The following is an 18,052-nucleotide window of genomic DNA, read 5'->3' as shown; positions in this document are numbered from 1 at the left end:
TCTGTAAGCTCCTCACTTCCTTCTTCCAACTGTGTATATACTGAGACAGGACCCAGAATTTTAGAGGGCTTCTCTTTAATTTCACCAGAGTTTAAACTGATGATCTTGAGTGTACAAGGGGCCTGTCAAGAGAATTAGTACCTCATGAGAACAGTATACACATACAGTTTTAGAGATCAGCTCACACTTTCTAATAACCTGCCCTGGTGGCACTGAATCCATAATGTGGTTAATGCATGTGTGAATTCTTCAGCCAGTGCAATCAGGAACTTGAGAGATGTGAGCATATGATCTGTGAATGCCAGTCAGCAGCACTGTGACCTGAGAGAAAGCTTTCCAACGTGCATTTGGTAGTAACTTCTGGTCCCTGCAAACCATATCAGAGACAGGCCTTTTGGGAACAGTGGTGTTAAGCTGTTCATTCAGCTCAACAGATGCACTGTATTTTCTATGCTTTGATTGTAAAGCAAAAGACAAGGACTATTTCTGAATGGGTTCAGAGAATCAGAAGTTGAAAGCTAGCAGTTCACAAGTTAAATCAATTGTCGTGATACTGTTAAAACCAGCCATATTTAAGAGGCTCCCTTTTCCCTCTCCTTTCCTTCCCTTTCTGCAGGCTGGGGTTCTGTTTGCTCTTTGTGCTCAGGCTTTTCCTCGTGCAGGTTCTGGGAACACTCGCCCACTTCTGCAACTGGTGCTGTTGAAGGGAGCATGGGTTCTAGGCCCTGCAACCATGGGTGGCTTAAAACTTCATCTATGCACAACCTCCGAGACACATCTGGGTGGAGCATGCGGTAAATGAGATCCTTGCATTTTAGAGACAGGTGTCTGGACTTGGGAAAGTGAATCCTGTGCTGTTTCTGAATCCAGACCATTTTTCTGATGTTAGAATCATCAAATGGCATTAATGCACAGACCATTATATATAGGATGACCCCCAAGCTCCATATGTCGCAAATCTTGGGGTTACAAGGAATGCCCTGTAGCACTTCGGGGGCTGCATATGCAGCAGACCCACAGAAGGTTTTACTGAGAATAATTTTCCCGTTTTCATCCCGAGTTAAGGGTTTGGAAAAGCCAAAGTCCGACAGCTTGATGTTGAGGTCTTTATCGAGAAGGATGTTTTCACATTTCAGGTCCCTGTGAGCAAGATCCATGTCATGGCAATACCTGATAGCAGAAGCCAACTGCTGAAACTTTCTCTGAGCGACGTCCTCTTTCATTGCTCCAGTAATCTTGATGTAGTCCAGAAGGTCTCCCTTTTCCCCCAGCTCCATTATGATGTACACTTTGCCTGCGAATGTTTCAAATATCTCGTAGGTTTTGACAATTGAGGGGTGGTTCATACGTTTCAAAGCAGCTATTTCCCTTGGGAGAAATTTTTCCAGGAAGTCCTGAGGAGTTTTCGTCTTGTCGATAATCTTTATTGCCACGTTGCTTTCCAGCCTGTCAGAGTAGGCTGCTTTCACTTTGCCATAGGAGCCTTCCCCCAGAGTGACGCCCACGATATAGCCTCTTTTTCCAAGCACTATGACATCTTCCATCGTGCTAGAGGTGGGGTGAGCCAGGGGGGCCGGGTGTGTGTCATCCACGCTGGCAGGCTGCATGTTGCCATTCCATGGTGGCTGCCTGGTACGTTTCGCTCCTGCGCTGGGCCGGTGGGCACCCAGCGCTGGCGGCTGTGTGATGTCACAAGCCGGGCGCTTAGTCGTCCCGGGGAATCGAAGGGACGTTTCCAGCCCCAGGAAGCTACTGGATGCCATGATGCAGGGCAAAACTTAGCATCGAGCCTCCAAGAGGCATTGGCTTGTGCTCTATTTCCTTCATAAGTGATCTTTATGTGTAGTTTTGCTGAGATGGAAGTAGCTTAAATGTTTTTCCTTTATAAATGTCTCTAATACTTTTTATATTTATTCATATGTTAGTCAGGTACTCGGTTGCATGTTAAAATAATTTGGTAGGGAATGATTAAGCTTGCTTTATTTATTTTGATATTTTCTATGGCTTATGAAAGGAAAAATTAACATGAGCACACAGGTCATTTCTGAGGGCGAGGGGTAGCTGCTTCTGACTTTGCTTGGTCATTTTTAGAAGTGTTTTCCATGAGATAAAATGGAGAAGGAATTGCTCATAATGTTACTTACAAAATAAGTTCTTTCCTGAAGCATAAAAGCATGGAAAAAATTTCTGAACTAACTTAATTTACTGAAGTAGAGCTTTTAAAGTATTTATACTATTGGAGGTTTTCTCTCTCTCTCTCTCTCTCTCTCTCTCTCTCTCTTTTTTTTTTTTTTCCCCTAATACACTGAAACCTAGTATGAGCACTTTTTACTGGGTATCTTAAGTTTTCAAAATAAGCATTGGTAAACTAGTTGACTTAAGTGTTTTCATTCTGCACTGGACCAATGCTTCAGTTATGCTGTTTGGCTTGGCAGTCTGAGCACAACAACATATCTGAGTTTTCATCCTTGCAGTGGGGTGTTTAAAACCTTTCTAAAGAAGTTATTTGTTCATGTATGCATCTCTTGTGTGAGGCACACAATGTAAGTACTAAATGAAGGTACTGTGGCTCTATTCTTAAATTTTTTTTTTCATGAAGACAATTTTTTTTTTTGTATGTCTCAGCTGACTTTTTTAATGGGCTTTTTTTCTGTAGCATTTTTATTCAGGTTTTTTTTAAATGCTCTGTCTTCTAAATTTGTCTCACATAACTCCCTTGGTTCTTACAGCTGCCTTCCTCAGAGATCTCAGGGAGCTGTAGATGATTAACTGACACTTGTGCTAAATGGCACATCTGATTAGTCCCTAAACTTGCCCTTCAGTTTTGGGAATATTTCCCCCTGACTCTGCTTCCCCCTGCTGTGCTGCTGTTCTCGGGGTGGGGGCTTGCAGCAACCAGAAGCAGGAATGGGAGGTCTCTGGCTCCTGTTTCCTCGCTCGATTGCGTCGCAGCGATAGCTGAGAAACCTGCAGGTTCTCAATACAGTGCTGATTGGGAGAGAAATATATATGAAGTCCTTTGTGGTCAAAAAATGAATCAAAATACGCTTTTTCCAAGTTTGAGTTATACATTACAGCAGCACACCTGGCAGTGTGAAATCCTTTCCTAGACTGGCAGGCATTAAAGCTGTGAATAGCACCTGAGGTCTCCGAAGGAATGGCATGTTTTGGTACTCCTTGGAGATAAACCACTCAGACTTGTTTTTAGGATATATCGGCCTCGCTCCCCTTCAGTCAGCTTTCTTCAAAAGAGATAGTTTGCCACCACAGAGGCAAGAACATCTATGAAGAACTTCTGATGTTGAGGAATGTGGGATGCTGCTTTTCTGTCTTTAAAATGGTTATGTTCAATAACTGTTTTTTCCATGCCCTTGTTATGAGAAGGGGTGGGCTTTCTCTGGTGTTCGTTCAGCTCCTGTATTTTGTAAATCTGATGATTGGCTGCTCTTGTGGGCTTTGCAGCTGCCGCCTTCTTAAACCCTTACGCAGTGGATGAGCTCTTTTGACTTCCAGGTTCTGGTATTCTTGAGGAAGCCTTGTGCTAACAGCTTCTTCAGAACTGTTCAGAGGATTACTGTTGTTTTGCATGTTGATTGCTTCACCATAATCAGCCTCTGGGGCTTTTTGCTATCTTGATTTCAGCTTTTTCAAATTGGTCTTTCAGCTCCCATGTGTGTGAGTTCAAAGACTTGATGATGATGACAACGCTGGGGCCAGGAACAGTCTTGCTTAGTTCACTGGAATGGATAACAATATCATTCCAAAGAACAGAAATGGTACCTCTGACAGCCAAACTGGGGCTTTTTTTTCTCCCTCCCCTTTCTTTGATGCTTTTGGCTAATTTTCATAATATCCAAAAAACCAGGAGTTGCTTTATGCATGCCTCATATGCACCCAGAGCTGTGCTTGTCCCTGTGTGAGCTGACCTTTGAATGTGAGATGAATACTTGCGGTGTGTGCTCGAGCCCAGAGAAGCAGTGAACACCTTGCAGCAGGAAGTAGGCATAGCCAAATGTTTACACTTGTACCACACCAAAATACAAGACCGTCTATGTAATGTTTGGCAGTCTTGATATTTGCTACAATCAGGTGATGTCTTACCTAGGGAAAATTTTGTACAGCTCTTTGAGCAGTGCCTACAAACTTCTGTAAGGTTTTGGATGTTTGATGCATTGTTTGTCTTGGAGGGGAGCTTTCTCTTGCCACATCCAAAACTCATGTCCCTTGGCTGCAAATATGCTACGAAAGCTCTTCCAAAGTACTTGATTTTTGTAGTGTTCCTTTTAAAAATCTGCCAATCAACGTGGCATTGATAGGAATAGCTACTGTGTGAAAAGAATAATTTTGCTTTTTTTAGTTTAGAAATAAATGAAGGCTAAACTTTTTCTTGAAGCTAGGCAATAAAGTTATTCAGATATTCATACATGAATGTAAAGAGAATCAATTTACTAACGTTTCCATGTTTTCAGAGATGCTCTTTAAGGACTGGACGGGCTAAATAGCCACAAACTTCTTAGATAATTTTTTCTAATGATCTCACGATCTGCTTACCTCCATGAAATGCAGGATCTCTCTGTTAGGATAGGCAGGCAGGTGACCAGGCCCTGGGCTGAGGTTTAGCTCACTGAACCGACCATGAGAAAGAACTAGACTTGGCACGATAAATGGCTGGATGCTGCAGATAGTGGTGTGAGCAGCTAACAAAGGTTTCAGATAGCACCCTGAGAAAAGGCTGGACTTCACAGATAATGGCAGAGGAGCACTAGGGGCCTTTTGGAGAGCAGAATCTGGCAAGGTGGAGGTTACCTAGGAAAAGGTATCAGAAATACTAAATTTGCCTATGGATGTAGAAAGACTGGGACCAATGGGGAAAAATAATTACAGGAGTAATTATTTTGGGGAGGAGATGAGTGGGGAAAGGGAGGTATAAAGGTGGATCAGGGAAGAAGAATGAGGAAAACAGAGAGGAAGGGGGGATGAAGGGCTGGGTGTGTGGAAGCAGGCTCTGGTCCCATGTGCCTGACCACAACAGTCTCCTCCATCTTCTTGTTAAACTATCCCTATTTCCTGGGTGCCAGTGCTCTCTGTTCTGGACTGTGGAGGGATGCAAAGGCTGGGCAGTGTCTGAGGGACTCGTGAATGGGGGGTTTAGGTGCAAGGCAGGAGTGTGATGGGGACACCTGGTCTGCTGGCCACTTCAAAGCCTGGTCAGCTGGAGAGGAGGAACAGGATCAGGCTGTTGGTGGTGCTTATATCTATGTGAGTGATCGTGGTGTTCATACGGTGGTGGTAAAGGCACTGCTCTCTGCCTGTGTCCATCTGTGTGTGGCTGGTCCTGCCTGTATTTTCCTGTGAGTGTGTGCCAGTTGGGAGTATACACTACTGCCTGGACCTGGGAATGGGAAAAGCAGCTGCCTGGTATCTAGCAGGTTGGAGAGGAGAAATCACTTGGGTCTTAAAATTCACTGGATTTGGCTACTCCTTTAACACTCAATGTGCACGCGCGTGCACGCACATGCACACACGCACACACGCACGCACACACACACACACAACTGCATAGCCACAAATTCTTGTTAATGCTGCCTCTCACTGTTACTGTGTCATTATATCCAAGACAACGTGACCATCAGTTTCCTTTAGTCAACGACTGTAGTTAATAGATGATACTCACATACAGGACCATTTCTATGCTCAGAAATGCCTTGGCTGAAAGCATCTAGGCGTTTCAAACCAGCTATACTCATACCAAGAAGTAGCCACCTCACAGAATAATAGGTAGGTGAATACGATATCCGAGACTTACTAGATCTGTATTGTGCAATTCATACTTAAAAGCAGATTGCATTAAATATCTTGTGGGAGGGTGCTGGCTTTGTGTTTTCCCTCAAGTGAATTAACCTAGATAGCCTTACTAAAATCATAGTCTTGATTATGCCAGATTGAAGGGCCTTTACATATTTGCTAGGAAAGTAATTTATTTTCAGTGAATTGCTATAAAACTGGATCTTTTGAAGGGCATATAGTGCTTTTCAGATGGGCTATTCCTGTAACGCTTGCTTTAATGTCTAGTCTCTGCTTCCTGCAACAATTGCAAGAAGCCTGTTATCTGTAATTAATGAATCAGTAGACTCTTCATTGCCAGAATTTTTTTTTGCTAGCGTAGCACTAACAGATAATGTGCCTTACAAGGCTAAATCAAATGTCAAAAACCCAACTCTGCTATGGATGACTTGTGGCTTTTCCCTGCCTGCTCTGCCCCCTTTTTCGATGCCTTATTTTCCTTTTGTTGTTCTTGTATATCTGCGTTTTCTTATATGCAAGGCCCAAGCACACTTCCTCCCTTCCGCAAAATAGCATCCAGAGCACTTCTAAAGATCTCCAGCCTACTGGCACTGAGCAGTGCCAGCAGCCTGGCTCTCCTGAGGCACCAGTTGGTGGGGCTGGCTGTGGTGGGTGACTGCCTGCTTGCACGAACCCTCCTGGCCATGGCCTGCACGCGTGCGCAGGATGTTCAGTGCTGTGTGTCGCTTCAGTTCCAGCCTGCTGCTGTGCTTCCCGCTCTGGGGGTCTCTCTTCAGCCTTCCTCCCTGTGCTTTGTTTCTCCTGGCTATAACCTGCCTCTCTGTCCAAATTGGAGGCCGAGTTAGCTTGCTGGTGCAGTACCTCAAGGTGGTTCTGTGCTGCGGTGATGCTTGGGCAGCCTGTGGATAAGGACCATTTCTTTCTGAGCTCTGCTGGAAAAATGCTGGGAACAGAGGAGCTCTGAAAGCAGCTTTGAAGAGGCAATCTCGTGTTCCCCCTCTTCTGTGAGGATGAAGAAACCAGCAGGACAGCAGGCCACAGGGGCGAACATCCCTGTGTCCTCTGACTGTGTCACTGCCATGACCTTCCCTGAAGCTCAGGGGTGGCCCTGGTGGGTTTTGGACACGTGCTGAAGAGGGGGCTTCTGGCCAGGAGCCTTCCCCTGGCTGCTTTGATGGTTCCCTCTTGCTCCCCTGACTGAGACCTCAAGGGGCAATCCAGAGACATCTGGGCAGGTAAGACATGGAGATACCTTGCAGTGGAGCTGATGCGTGGGATATCCCTGAGCATCCCCCACTGCTGGATGGAAAAACAGAACCAAGACACTTCTCTCTTTCAGAAATACTGCATGTGGCTAGTCAGGCTTGGAGCCTGTTTTTGCTTCTGGTGCTTCTCCCTCAGCAGGCTCTTGGGAACAACCTTCCAAAGGGGAGTAAGAGAACAAGGGACGCTTAACATGCTCCCTTTTGTGGAGTACAGGGTGGCAGATAGCCACCAGGAATGGTTTCCCCAACAAGCACAGCAAACAACAGCAGAGCACAGCACTCATACTGATTTATCTAGATGTTCATGTAGATTCTCCTCCATTCCTGTGTGCAGCGTGACTCTCACTTCCTTAGACAAGGAGGGCCACCCGGCCAAATTGGAGAAATACAACAAGCCAAGGAAGTGCTCAGACTGAAGACTGATCCAGACTCGGACTGAAGACACTTCAAAGCAGGAGTGTATAAAATTATACCTGGGAGATTTGTGGGTGATGTTTTTAGCAGAGAGGTGCCTAATTTTGGGAGACCACTCCTGGGAAAGCAGAACAAGGCTAGTGCTTTGATTCTGGAAGGCCTCATGGTGGCTGTGATGATCTTTTGAGCTTTGCAAAAGCTTGAGTGTGACACATCCTTAACCAAGTATAAATTCCTTCTGTTCTCTTGACTGAAATCAAATGGAAGGTAGATCAGCCCCTCAGGAGAGTTATCTGTAGAGATGGGAAAGATTTACAGCCCAAACAGAGGCTCTAGTGTTATTTTTTGGTATGTTAGGATACCTCAGCTGGCCTCTACCTGCTGCTTAAAAGTGTGGGTCTGCAGCAGGCTCTTCCATGTCTGTCAGGCCCTGTGGATGTTCTAGACTCTACCAGGCACAAAATAGCCCTGGACATCTATTTGTAAACACCTGAATTGCTTTTGTGGTCAACAGCAAGATCTGGGATGTGTATCAGCAAGGGTAAGCAACAGTTAAAAAGAGGCTCTCCAGAACTGTTCTATACTGTGACTTTAAATAGCTCTATTCTTTCCTTTTTTCCTCATTTTCTTATTCACAAAGAAATAATTCTCAGTACCAGCAGTCATCTTTGTCTCTTCTGTAGCAGAGAAAGGAGACTTTTATATTCCAAGAGGATGAGAAACAAGCCTCAGCTTTCATTTGATGCTAGAACAAGACCGGCCGGCCACATTGGGTCAGATCGACTGTCTAGTGTGGTGCTGTGTCCTGGGAAGCACCTGGCTGCAGATGCTCCAGAAAGCACGTAAGGAGCAAAGCACATGTGGAGAAGGTGAGATGAGGAAGAGCCGAGCCTCCGGCCTGACACAGGAGGGGAGGTGTTTGGATGGGTCTTCATTCACCCTTGCTCCCTGCTTCTTGGAAATTGCATTTTCAACAGAAACAGCATTTAGAGCTTAGTCCTGTTGGGTAAGTGAGTTCTTGGTGATACTAAGGCACACGTATGCCATGCATGGTGACTTCTTCCACCTGCCTAACCCTACCAGCCTGTGCAGTTGTTCCAGTTGTGGGGTGAGGCTGGCTATTTCTTGGGGCTGTTGGGAGAACAAATGCCTACTTTGAAGATATAAAGGACTTGGTAAGCGATCTGTAAGATGAAGGCAGCAGCCATCTTTTGAAGGTAGATGACTACTGACTGTGTGGGACTTTTGGGGAGAGTGTGGGTTGCTTTTGAATGTGAAGGTACGCTGAGTGCGTGAAGGATGATACCGAGAAGCTGAGGATTTAGGGCCACAGAAGTTTACTAATACCTTGTTGTAATACTCTGCAGCTTGTTCAGAAGTGGGGAGACTGCAGAGCTTCACAGAGGACAGAGGGAGCAGGGATATGAGCCTAGCACATGCTGCAGCCAGCTCTGCTCCATCTCCCTGAAGCTGAACCGTCCAGCCCCAGCCTTTCTTGTGGTGCGGATTAGTGCTCTTGCCACACTGACTTGTTTCATAGCTTGGGTGATGCCTCTGCTTCCATGGGTGGGAGGGAGTCGCCTTGTGCAATATGTTTGCTACGTTGAGTTGTTGCTAAATGTCATTCTTAGCTCCTCTCACACCTTTTAATACAAATCTAGACCTAAATGTTCCTCTAATAACAAAACATGTTACCATGACAAAGGGCTCTGAAGATTCCCACTGCTAGACATATCCTGATGGTTCATGGGAGGGTTAGTAAACTCTCGAGTGAACCCAGGGAAATGTTTACCTGGGCCATAAGTTGGGTGCAGAAGTCCACTGAGATGATGAAGTAGAGAGTGAACCTGCTTTGCCAGGAAACCTTCTAAAGTGAGGCTGGAGAGGAGCAATTAGAGATGAGTGAGGTATCCGAAGCAAGACTTGCTGCCTTAACTTGCTGTGTTACAAGTTAAATGTGTTAGCTTTCCAGGACGTGTATTTCATGAGAACTGGTGCAGAATTAGAGAGCTTTGCAAATTGCTTCCAGGGTGGGACTTCAGGCCGGCGTGCTCTACAGTAACAGAAAAATTTTGGAAAGGACACTACATTTTGTAATCTTTTTCTCTGGTTTTGAAGACAAGATATTCATACTGCCTCACTTGAAGCATCTAGCTTTAAGTTCCTCTTTTTCTCTGTGGAGACACCAGAGTTTCCAATGTAAGTACTCTGGATGGGACTCTGAAGCTTTCTGCTGCTGGAGAGAGCACATAAACTTTTAACAGTAAATGAGTGCCTGCAGTTAGATTGTGTAAATCTAACTTCCACTGCCAAAGCATCTTCAGGAAGCATCATGAAAACTGTCAATAATAATGTGCTTTTAATGGTTAAATTCTTCAATAGCTCTTCTTTCTGTGACTTTTGTCAAAGTATTCGCTTCATCTGCCTCTTCAGTGGGCTTAATGCTGACCGCATTCACAATTCCCAGGACTGTCTCCGTGGCAGAAGAATCCTTTGCTGAGTGGCCTTCTGTGGAAGGTGTGCCTGTTTGCTCTTTGTGCTCAGGCTTTTCCTCGTGCAGATTCTGGGAACACTCGCCCACTTCTGCAGCCTGCAGATGGGAAGGGATTTGGGGTTCTAGACCCTGCAACCATGGGTGGCTTAAAACTTCATCTATGCACAACCTCCGAGACACATCTGGGTGGAGCATGCGGTAAATGAGATCCTTGCATTTTAGAGACAGGTGTCTGGACTTGGGAAAGTGAATCCTGTGCTGTTTCTGAATCCAGACCATTTTTCTGATGTTAGAATCATCAAATGGCATTAATGCACAGACCATTATATATAGGATGACCCCCAAGCTCCATATGTCGCAAATCTTGGGGTTACAAGGAATGCCCTGTAGCACTTCGGGGGCTGCATATATGGTAGACCCACAGAAGGTTTTACTGAGAATAATTTTCCCGTTTTCATCCCGAGTTAAGGGTTTGGAAAAGCCAAAGTCCGACAGCTTGATGTTGAGGTCTTTATCGAGAAGGATGTTTTCACATTTCAGGTCCCTGTGAGCAAGATCCATGTCATGGCAATACTTGATAGCAGAAGCCAACTGCTGAAACTTTCTCTGAGCGACGTTCTCTTTCATTGCTCCAGTAATCTTGAGGTAGTCCAGAAGGTCTCCCTTTTCCCCCAGCTCCATTATGATGTACACTTTGCCTGCGAATGTTTCAAATATCTCGTAGGTTTTGACAATTGAGGGGTGGTTCATATGTTTCAAAGCAGCTATTTCCCTTGGGAGAAATTTTTCCAGGAAGTCCTGAGGAGTTTTCGTCTTGTCGATAATCTTTATTGCCACGTTGCTTTCCAGCCTGTCAGAGTAGGCTGCTTTCACTTTGCCATAGGAGCCTTCCCCCAGAGTGACGCCCACGATATAGCCTCTCTTTCCAAGCGCTATGTTATCTTCCATTGTGCAAGAGGTGGCAGTTATGGGGGCTGGTGCTGGGTGTGTGTCATCTGTGCTGGCAGGCTGTGGGTCCCCGCTCCATGGTGGCTGCCTGGTATGCTTTGCTCCCACCACGGGGCAAGGTGGAACTGGGGGCATTGTGTGATGTGTGGTGTAGGGCTGTGATGTCGTTACATAAAGAGTCTATTTGTGCTTGAATGTGTAGTCTTTGGCTTGACTTCCTGCCCCATGCTGGAAAAAAGGAGATGATGAGAGACCACAAGAGATTCTTGTTCATTTAAGTGGATAAGAAAAACACAGGATTCTAGCTCTTTTTTTGTCAGGTGGTAATTTTAAAAACCAGCAGGATGTAATCGTTAAAAGAGAGAAAGTTACAAGAACCTTTAGAGAAGAGCCAGCAAGGGCACAGGAAGAGATGCTATAACCATTACGGAGAAGGTGCGTTCAGGTGCTTTAAAGAAGCAAAGCACTGAATGCTTCAGAGCTTATTGTTTCTCCTTTTCTTTGTGGGGCACAGGTAAGAAAATGCTGACCAGCGGAACAGCAACAGCACAGATTCTGTGCTTACTGATTAGCCTCACCAAAAAGTCCCAAGATCATGACCTGCTTCCAGCAACCACCCAAGCCAGTGCATGCAGTCCTGGCTTGAGCCCCCGCAAAACTACAGAAGCACGTCCCAAGGACAGGATGCTTTGCTTGACTTCCCCAAAGCCTCTAGTTCCCTGTGCACTGAACCATCCTTCTTTTTTGGGGCCAAGAGTATTTCCTTGAGGCAAAAGTAACTCTCTCGTGGTCTGATGCTGGGGCGCCTGGGGCACGGATGATGCAGAGGAGGGCCAGGGCTGGGTGCAAGATGGCTGGGGTGCTGTGGGCTGGCTTGGAGGATGGCTCTTGTTTGAGTTTCAGTAAATGAAATTTATGTCAACAATGTAAAAACAACACACGTTTTTACTTCTCTGATTACTTAGCTCAGAAGGGAAGCTGTGGTTGGAAATATTTTGTTATTTGAGAGGACTGTGGCATTTCTCTGCAATAATAAAGGAAATGGATCTGACCAGTCGGGGAGGGAAGGTGGAAAAATTACTGCTTCCTCATATTTGCATCTGTAGCCTCTTCATTATCAATCCCCATTCACAGCTGCTGGGCTTTTCACAGGCCCTGGCTTCATAGCAACCAGTCTGCAAACATCAGTTCAAAAATAGGGCCCTTGACCTAGAATGACAGCTGGCACCGGATATTCCCTGTCTGACCTCCCTTGGCTCTGCTCCTCTTGGCACAGCCAGCACCTCCTACCTTCAGTGAGCCCAGGGACCCTCTGCTCAGCTCCTGGGTTGTGCTAGGGGAAAAAAGAAAACTCAGTGAATAATAACAAGAATTGTCCTTGTGATAGCTGATGAGGATTACCTAAGGAGCTGCACGTATGAAGCTGAGCACCTAGTTGGCATGCAATGCTTGTGCCTGCTCCAGGCATGCTCCTGTCAGCACTAATTGTGTCATGAAGAGAATGACCAGGAGGGAGTCAGAGTAGGTCCTGAAGAAACTCATGTCATGCCAGGGGAAAGCATGGCCAGTGCCTTCCTCTTCATCCCCACCTTCACATTGTCAACCCCCAGGGCCAAGAGCACTTGACAACCCAAGTAGATGCCCCAAGAGTTTGACTCCCCAATGTTTTGGAGATATATCAACGCCCAATCGTCTCTTTGCGTATGGCCTGCCGTTACCTCACCTCTGAGCCGTGAGTGGCACAGAGGAATGTAAATGGTGCAATTTACCACGAATGGCCTGCTCGTGGTCCTCCCTAGCTGGGAGTTGCTGGATGCACTTGGCCTTCAGGACATCATCCGCTACCCCCATCTTGGGTCTGGCTAAACAACAGCATCCCTACAAGTACCACCCTCAGTTTTGTCTAAGAAACGGAGCATACGCTTCCTCTCCAGTGCGCTTGCAATGGTGGCTCCCTCCCCTGGTGCGCTGGTACTGCTCTGATCTTCATGTGTGCAAGTCCCACTGGTCTGGTGCTGCCTAGGTCACTGAGCAAAGGCCAGCTTTGGTCTCCGCTGGAGTTACTGCTTGCAACAGTGGAAAAGCCCATGGAAATAAGTGCCTCTTGCACCTTGGTGCTCCCATGTGGCTTTGTAGGTTATTGACTGTTTACTCAAGCATGTTGTATGGTTTCTGGTGCTTGCCTCACACCAAAGTGTGGTCCAAAACCTGCTCTGTCCAGTGCTCTGGTGTGGCACTTTGGACTACAGCATATGGAAAATAAGGTCTTTGCATTTTTCTGTGAAAGTCAGGGAAGGGCAGTGTGTGCCCTTTCTGCAAGCAGAGCTCTCGCCTCACGTGGGAGTTACCACAGGGCATTTATTTATAGATCATCATGTACAGAATGAGGCCCAGGCCCCAGATGTCATAGGCTAGAGGCTGATACTGAACACCCTGGATCACTCTGGGAGTCTGCATATGCAGCAGATCTGCAAAAAGCTAAGCTGAGAATTACCTCTCCACTCCCACGCGGGTAGCATCACGTGGAAAAAACAAAGTCAGACACTTTCATGTCCATGCCTTTGTCCCAGAGGATGTTGTCACGCTTCAGGTGCCTATGGACAATATCCGGATCATGACGGTATTTGACAGCACATGAGAGCTAGTTAAATATCTTTTGCTCTAAGTCTTAAGGCAACCCCTGTTGCTCTCGTTGAATTCCAAGCATGCACCTGTTCATGATGATACAAACTTTCCTGGGCGTCTCAAACTTCTCATGGCGGGTGGAGTGGTGGCTCCCACCTGCCAATGTCTCAGGCTCCCTGGGGAGCAATTGGTCCAGGAACACATCGGGCACTTTGTTTCTGTCAGCAGTTTCCACTGCCAGGATGAACTTCTGCTGCTCTGAGTAGGCAGATTTAACTTTGGCGAAGGAGCTCTCCCCTATGTTGCTGCCTGTGATGTAGCCTTTCTCTCCAAGCACGGTGACGTCTCCCACGTGAGCAGAAGCAGCAAGTGCCCAAGAAAGCCTGCAAATGCATCTTGTGCAAGATGCCAGCAAGCCAGCAGCCTGCTCCTGACCACAGTCAGCTGGGTGCCCCGTGTCCCCATGGCCGAGGTCAGGAGTTGTGCGGAGCAGGAGGGCTGGGAAGATGCCAAGGAAGGCAGTGGTCGTTTCCTGCTGCTTAAGGTGCAGCCACATGAGAAGGAGGTGCAGATACTCCTTGGAGGATGCTGATGGATATAGTGAAATCCAGCTAGGCATGGCTGGTTGGGGAGACTGGTGCAGCCCCGAGCCATTGGGATTGGGGGAAGGAGCTTGGGTGGTGGCATGGCTGGGGGCCATGGCTATGGGCACGCTACAGGCATGCTACGGGCCTCAGGCTTTGGTGGGTGCCCTACCAAATTACAGTCCATGGTGATCAAGCTGCTGCTGCAGCGCATCCCTTCATTGAGCAATGATCCCAGAGGCAGTGGCACTGGCTTGCTTGCTTCCTTCATTATTGATGTGTTATGCTGAAACATAAGCAACAAAGAACATGGATTTTTTTTTTTTGTTTATTAACATACCAAAATCCTTTATTTCACCAACATTTTAAAAAGAAGGCCTTCGCAGGCAGCTCCCCAGGTTTTGTCTTTGTTCTCAATTCTGAATTTAATTTTACTGAAAAGATGGAATTTCCTGCCTACCCCCCGTGGCAACCACAAGGCAAACGGTGCGCTTAGCCCCTCGTGGAGCTTGCGGTCCAGCTGGATGCTCCGGCATTTCCCTGACTACCACGGCATCCTCTTAGACCATCTGAGGAAATTCCAACTTAATCTGGGAAGTGGGTGTTCAAGGTAAAATTGACTTTTTATCCTTTATAATCAAATCTTGGGACTTTTCAGTAAGTAATGAAACCAGAGTGATTTCTCCCAGCTCACATGCAAGTGGAAAGCACCAGCCATTGCTTTCTAGCTCCTCTAGTGCCTCAGCTGGAGCTTGTGAGAGGATAGCTCTCCTTATTTTCCAGAAATGTGCTTCTGCCTTTGTGCACTGCAGCCATGGTGCTGGGAAAGGCAGGCTCGTGCCGAGCTGGTGGGCAGATGATGGGGCAGGTGCTGCTAAGGGCGGGATGCTGACCGGCTTGATCTCTTCCTAGACTTCCTCCCTTCCAAGCAAGAAGTGCAGGGGCTCTGGGTAGTTTTCTCCTAAAAGCTTCAGGATCAGCACACTCTATTTTCCTACCTCCCTACTGCCTTTTAATTAAACACTGAAGTCCTGTCTTAGGGAGAGTAACTGTGCTAGTGCTGAATTAAATGTCAGCAGGGGAATGTCCCTGAAGCTGATGTCAATCAACCTATTTGCAAGAAGGAAAAAGGCTCCATTAAGTTTTGTGGGAACAGCAGAGCAGAACACATGCACAGGCTAGGAAATCTGGCATTGGAAAGGTGGAAAAGGCTAGAAAATTTGCACAGATTTACGAACTGGTACTTGAGCTCTCCAGCAGCCTGGGTCTGGGCCTCAGATAATGCCTCTTCTTCTAGAGAAGAGCCTTGTGCGTGGAGGTGGTTTGTCATTTTGTTCCGATTCCTCCTCGCTGCTGTGGCACAGGTTTCTCTGAGCAGAGGAGCAGCCACCCTGATGCCTCTGCAGCCGCTGCCAAAGCCTGGCGTGCCCCCACGGGCGGGCCACCGCCGGGGCAGGAGCAGGCAGCGGCCTGCCAGCAACGGATAATCTCTCTGGGCAGCGTGGGCTGCACTCTCCGGGAGCCTGTCGGCTCTAACGTGAGCACAAGCACACGAGCTGGCTGAAATCATGGCTCCAGCCACCTCGGTGGCTAAAATTGCAAAGCGTCCTGACGTGAGTGCTCTGAATCATGCCCTGCATTGGAGAAACGAGCACGAGTGTCCACAGAGAGCGGAGAACAGCTTGGAGAGTTTTCCCAAGAGATCACTCACACGGCTGCAGCCTGAGCTTTTAAAAAGCGAGGCTTTACCTATACTTTTAAAAGCCTAAGATAGCAGTTAAAAGATGTAGCTCAACGGCAAGGTATGGCGCACGTCAGAGGACAAGGACGGAGGGGAGGGGCTGGCGCTCAGCTTAGTGGCGTGGCACACGGAGGGACCGTAGTAGAGAGGGGACAGGATGAAGTGGGACAGAGAGAAAAACTACTGGGGGGCTAAAAACATGGTGGCTTTATGGGGAATGCGGCTCTCGGTGGGGGTGCTTTGCTCGCCCCGAGCCTCGCGAGCGCTGCCACCACTACGGCGTCCTCTGCAATCTTCAGGGTCACGCTGCTGCAGTTTTGCCGGAAACAACTACTACCTAAATCACATCCGAGATGACAATCTCGCTCCCCAGCTTTAGCGGGCTGCAATCTGCAACGCTTGCTTCAGGAAATGCTGCTGCGCTGAGGGATGGCAGCCTCCCTTTGCAGAGGCTTTACTCATATCAGCGGCTCTCTTTAGGGACAACCACCACCCTGTTTGACGTCGAGCAACACCCAGGGTCAAATTCCTAAATGCACCTGTCATTTGCAGGGCCATTAAAGATGATATGAGCTGCACAATTAGTTTTTTCTCTCTGTATTTCCTCTCTGGATGGGCTTGAGATCCTGGAATGCAACTGTTTCCAGGAGGTATAAAAATACCAGCCAGCTTTGTCATTGTCATAATTACGAAAGCTATATGCACAGTGAAACTAATGCACTTATTGCAGAAATGTCGCGGTGCTGGACACCGTAATGTAGTGTCAGGGAGTTACCTGCTTGTGTCTTGCACACCTGAAAATCCCTGGAAAATTGGTGAAAGCATATGAAACTATGGTGTGTCTTATCCCTGCCTGGGTGTGCTAGACAGTCTGGAGTAGATTAGATAAAACAGTCAAAGGATGGTCAACCTCAGAGACTAGCGACAAGTCAGCTTCTGCTAGGAAACTCTGGTGTGCTTCACTTCTGTACGTGGCATGTGCAGCTCCAGCTGTCCCGAACAGAGGCATCAGGGACCTGAGGCCGGGAAGCTGGTGGCAGGGAAAGGCTATCCCAGCAGGGATGGAGGTGACCGGGAACACCATCCTAGCTGGGGACATGGTGGGGAAAGACCATCCTGCCAGGGATGGAGGTGACCAAGAAAGATTACCCCAAGGGGAACAGAGGTGACTGGTTAAGGCTGTCCCAGTGGGCACGGAGGTGTTGGGACAAGACCTACCGGTGAGGATGGAGGTGACTTGTTAAGGCCTTCCTGGTGGGGATGGCTGTGACCAGGAAAGGCCATGCCAGCTGGATGGAGGTGACCTGTCAAGGCTGCCCTGGTGGGGACAGAGGTGACTGGTCAAGGCCATCCTGGTGGAGATGGTGGTGATGGGGAAAGGCCCTCCTAGTGGGGATAGAGGGGAGGGGGAAAGCCTGCCCTGGCTGGGGATGGAGATGACCGGTGGAGGCTGTCCTGGTGGGGATGGAGATGACTGGTGGAGGCCGTTCTGGTGGGGACGGAGGTAACCGGTGGAGGCTGTCCCGGTGGAGGCCATCCCGGTGGGGACGGAGGTGACCGGCGGAGGCCGTCCCGGTGGAGGCCATCCCGGTGGGGACGGAGGTGACCGGCGGAGGCCGTCCCGGTGGGGGCCATCCGGGTGGGGACGGAGGTGACCGGCGGAGGCCGTCCCGGTGGGGGCCATCCGGGTGGGGACGGAGGTGACCGGCGGAGGCCGTCCCGGTGGGGGCCATCCGGGTGGGGACGGAGGTGACCGGCGGAGGCCGTCCCGGTGGAGGCCATCCGGGTGGGGACGGAGGTGACCAGCGGAGGCCATCCCGGTGGGGATGGAGGTGACCAATCGAGGCTGTCTCTGTGGGGTTGGAGGCAACTGGTGGAGGCCATCCAGGAGGGGACGGAGGTGACCGGTGGAGGCCGTCCCGGTGGGGACGGGGGTGACCGATCGAGGCCGTCCCGAAGGGCTTCCGCGGGCCTCGGCCGTCGTTCCCCTGCTGGCAGCTTTCCGGGGGGGCGGGGGGGGGGGGCTCCCTCACCGTTTCCCGTCTCGAAGAGCCGGAGCCGGAGCCGGTGCCGGGCGGGCCGCGGCGGCCCCCGGGAGCCCGCAGCCGTGGCGGGGCCCGGCGCGTCCGGCAGGCGCCGCGCGGGGCCGGGGCCTCCCGCGGGGGGGGAGGGGGGC

The 18,052-nt window shown here is 48.6% G+C and overlaps 2 protein-coding genes across 3 annotated transcripts; both read right to left on the bottom strand.

Annotated features, from left to right (window-relative positions):
* Positions 1-8: 8 nt before the first annotated feature.
* Positions 9-9,359, bottom strand: LOC104138877 (testis-specific serine/threonine-protein kinase 2-like). Its single transcript, XM_068911138.1, has 2 exons — positions 9,277-9,359; positions 9-3,737 (listed from the first exon to the last, which is right to left on the bottom strand). Exon 2 carries the CDS (start codon positions 1,761-1,763, stop codon positions 573-575), a length of 1,191 nt encoding a protein of 396 aa, XP_068767239.1. The 5' UTR covers positions 1,764-3,737; positions 9,277-9,359; the 3' UTR covers positions 9-572.
* LOC104138928 (testis-specific serine/threonine-protein kinase 2-like) lies at positions 8,809-18,027 on the bottom strand. Of its 2 annotated transcripts, XM_068911136.1 has the most exons (4): positions 17,910-18,027; positions 13,421-14,421; positions 12,217-12,259; positions 8,809-11,154 (listed from the first exon to the last, which is right to left on the bottom strand). In XM_068911136.1, the coding sequence occupies exon 4, from the start codon at positions 11,059-11,061 to the stop codon at positions 9,844-9,846; it is 1,218 nt and encodes a 405-aa protein (XP_068767237.1). In that variant the 5' UTR covers positions 11,062-11,154; positions 12,217-12,259; positions 13,421-14,421; positions 17,910-18,027; the 3' UTR covers positions 8,809-9,843. The 2 variants fall into 2 exon arrangements, with proteins under 2 accessions (XP_068767237.1, XP_068767238.1); XM_068911137.1 differs by having other exon boundaries at positions 9,583-12,259.
* Between the last annotated feature and the right edge of the window lie 25 nt (positions 18,028-18,052).

Source organism: Struthio camelus, chromosome 17, assembly GCF_040807025.1.
Source record: "Struthio camelus isolate bStrCam1 chromosome 17, bStrCam1.hap1, whole genome shotgun sequence".
Lineage (NCBI taxonomy): Eukaryota > Metazoa > Chordata > Aves > Struthioniformes > Struthionidae > Struthio > Struthio camelus.
Note: the sequence above shows the minus strand (reverse complement) of the source record. Positions and strands in the feature narration are given on the sequence as shown.

Bases quoted from the DNA above. Each gene is read 5' to 3' on its own strand.
- LOC104138877 (XM_068911138.1), bottom strand. From the start codon at position 1,763: ATGGCATCCAGTAGCTTCCTGGGGCTGGAAACGTCCCTTCGATTCCCC.
- LOC104138928 (XM_068911136.1), bottom strand. From the start codon at position 11,061: ATGCCCCCAGTTCCACCTTGCCCCGTGGTGGGAGCAAAGCATACCAGG.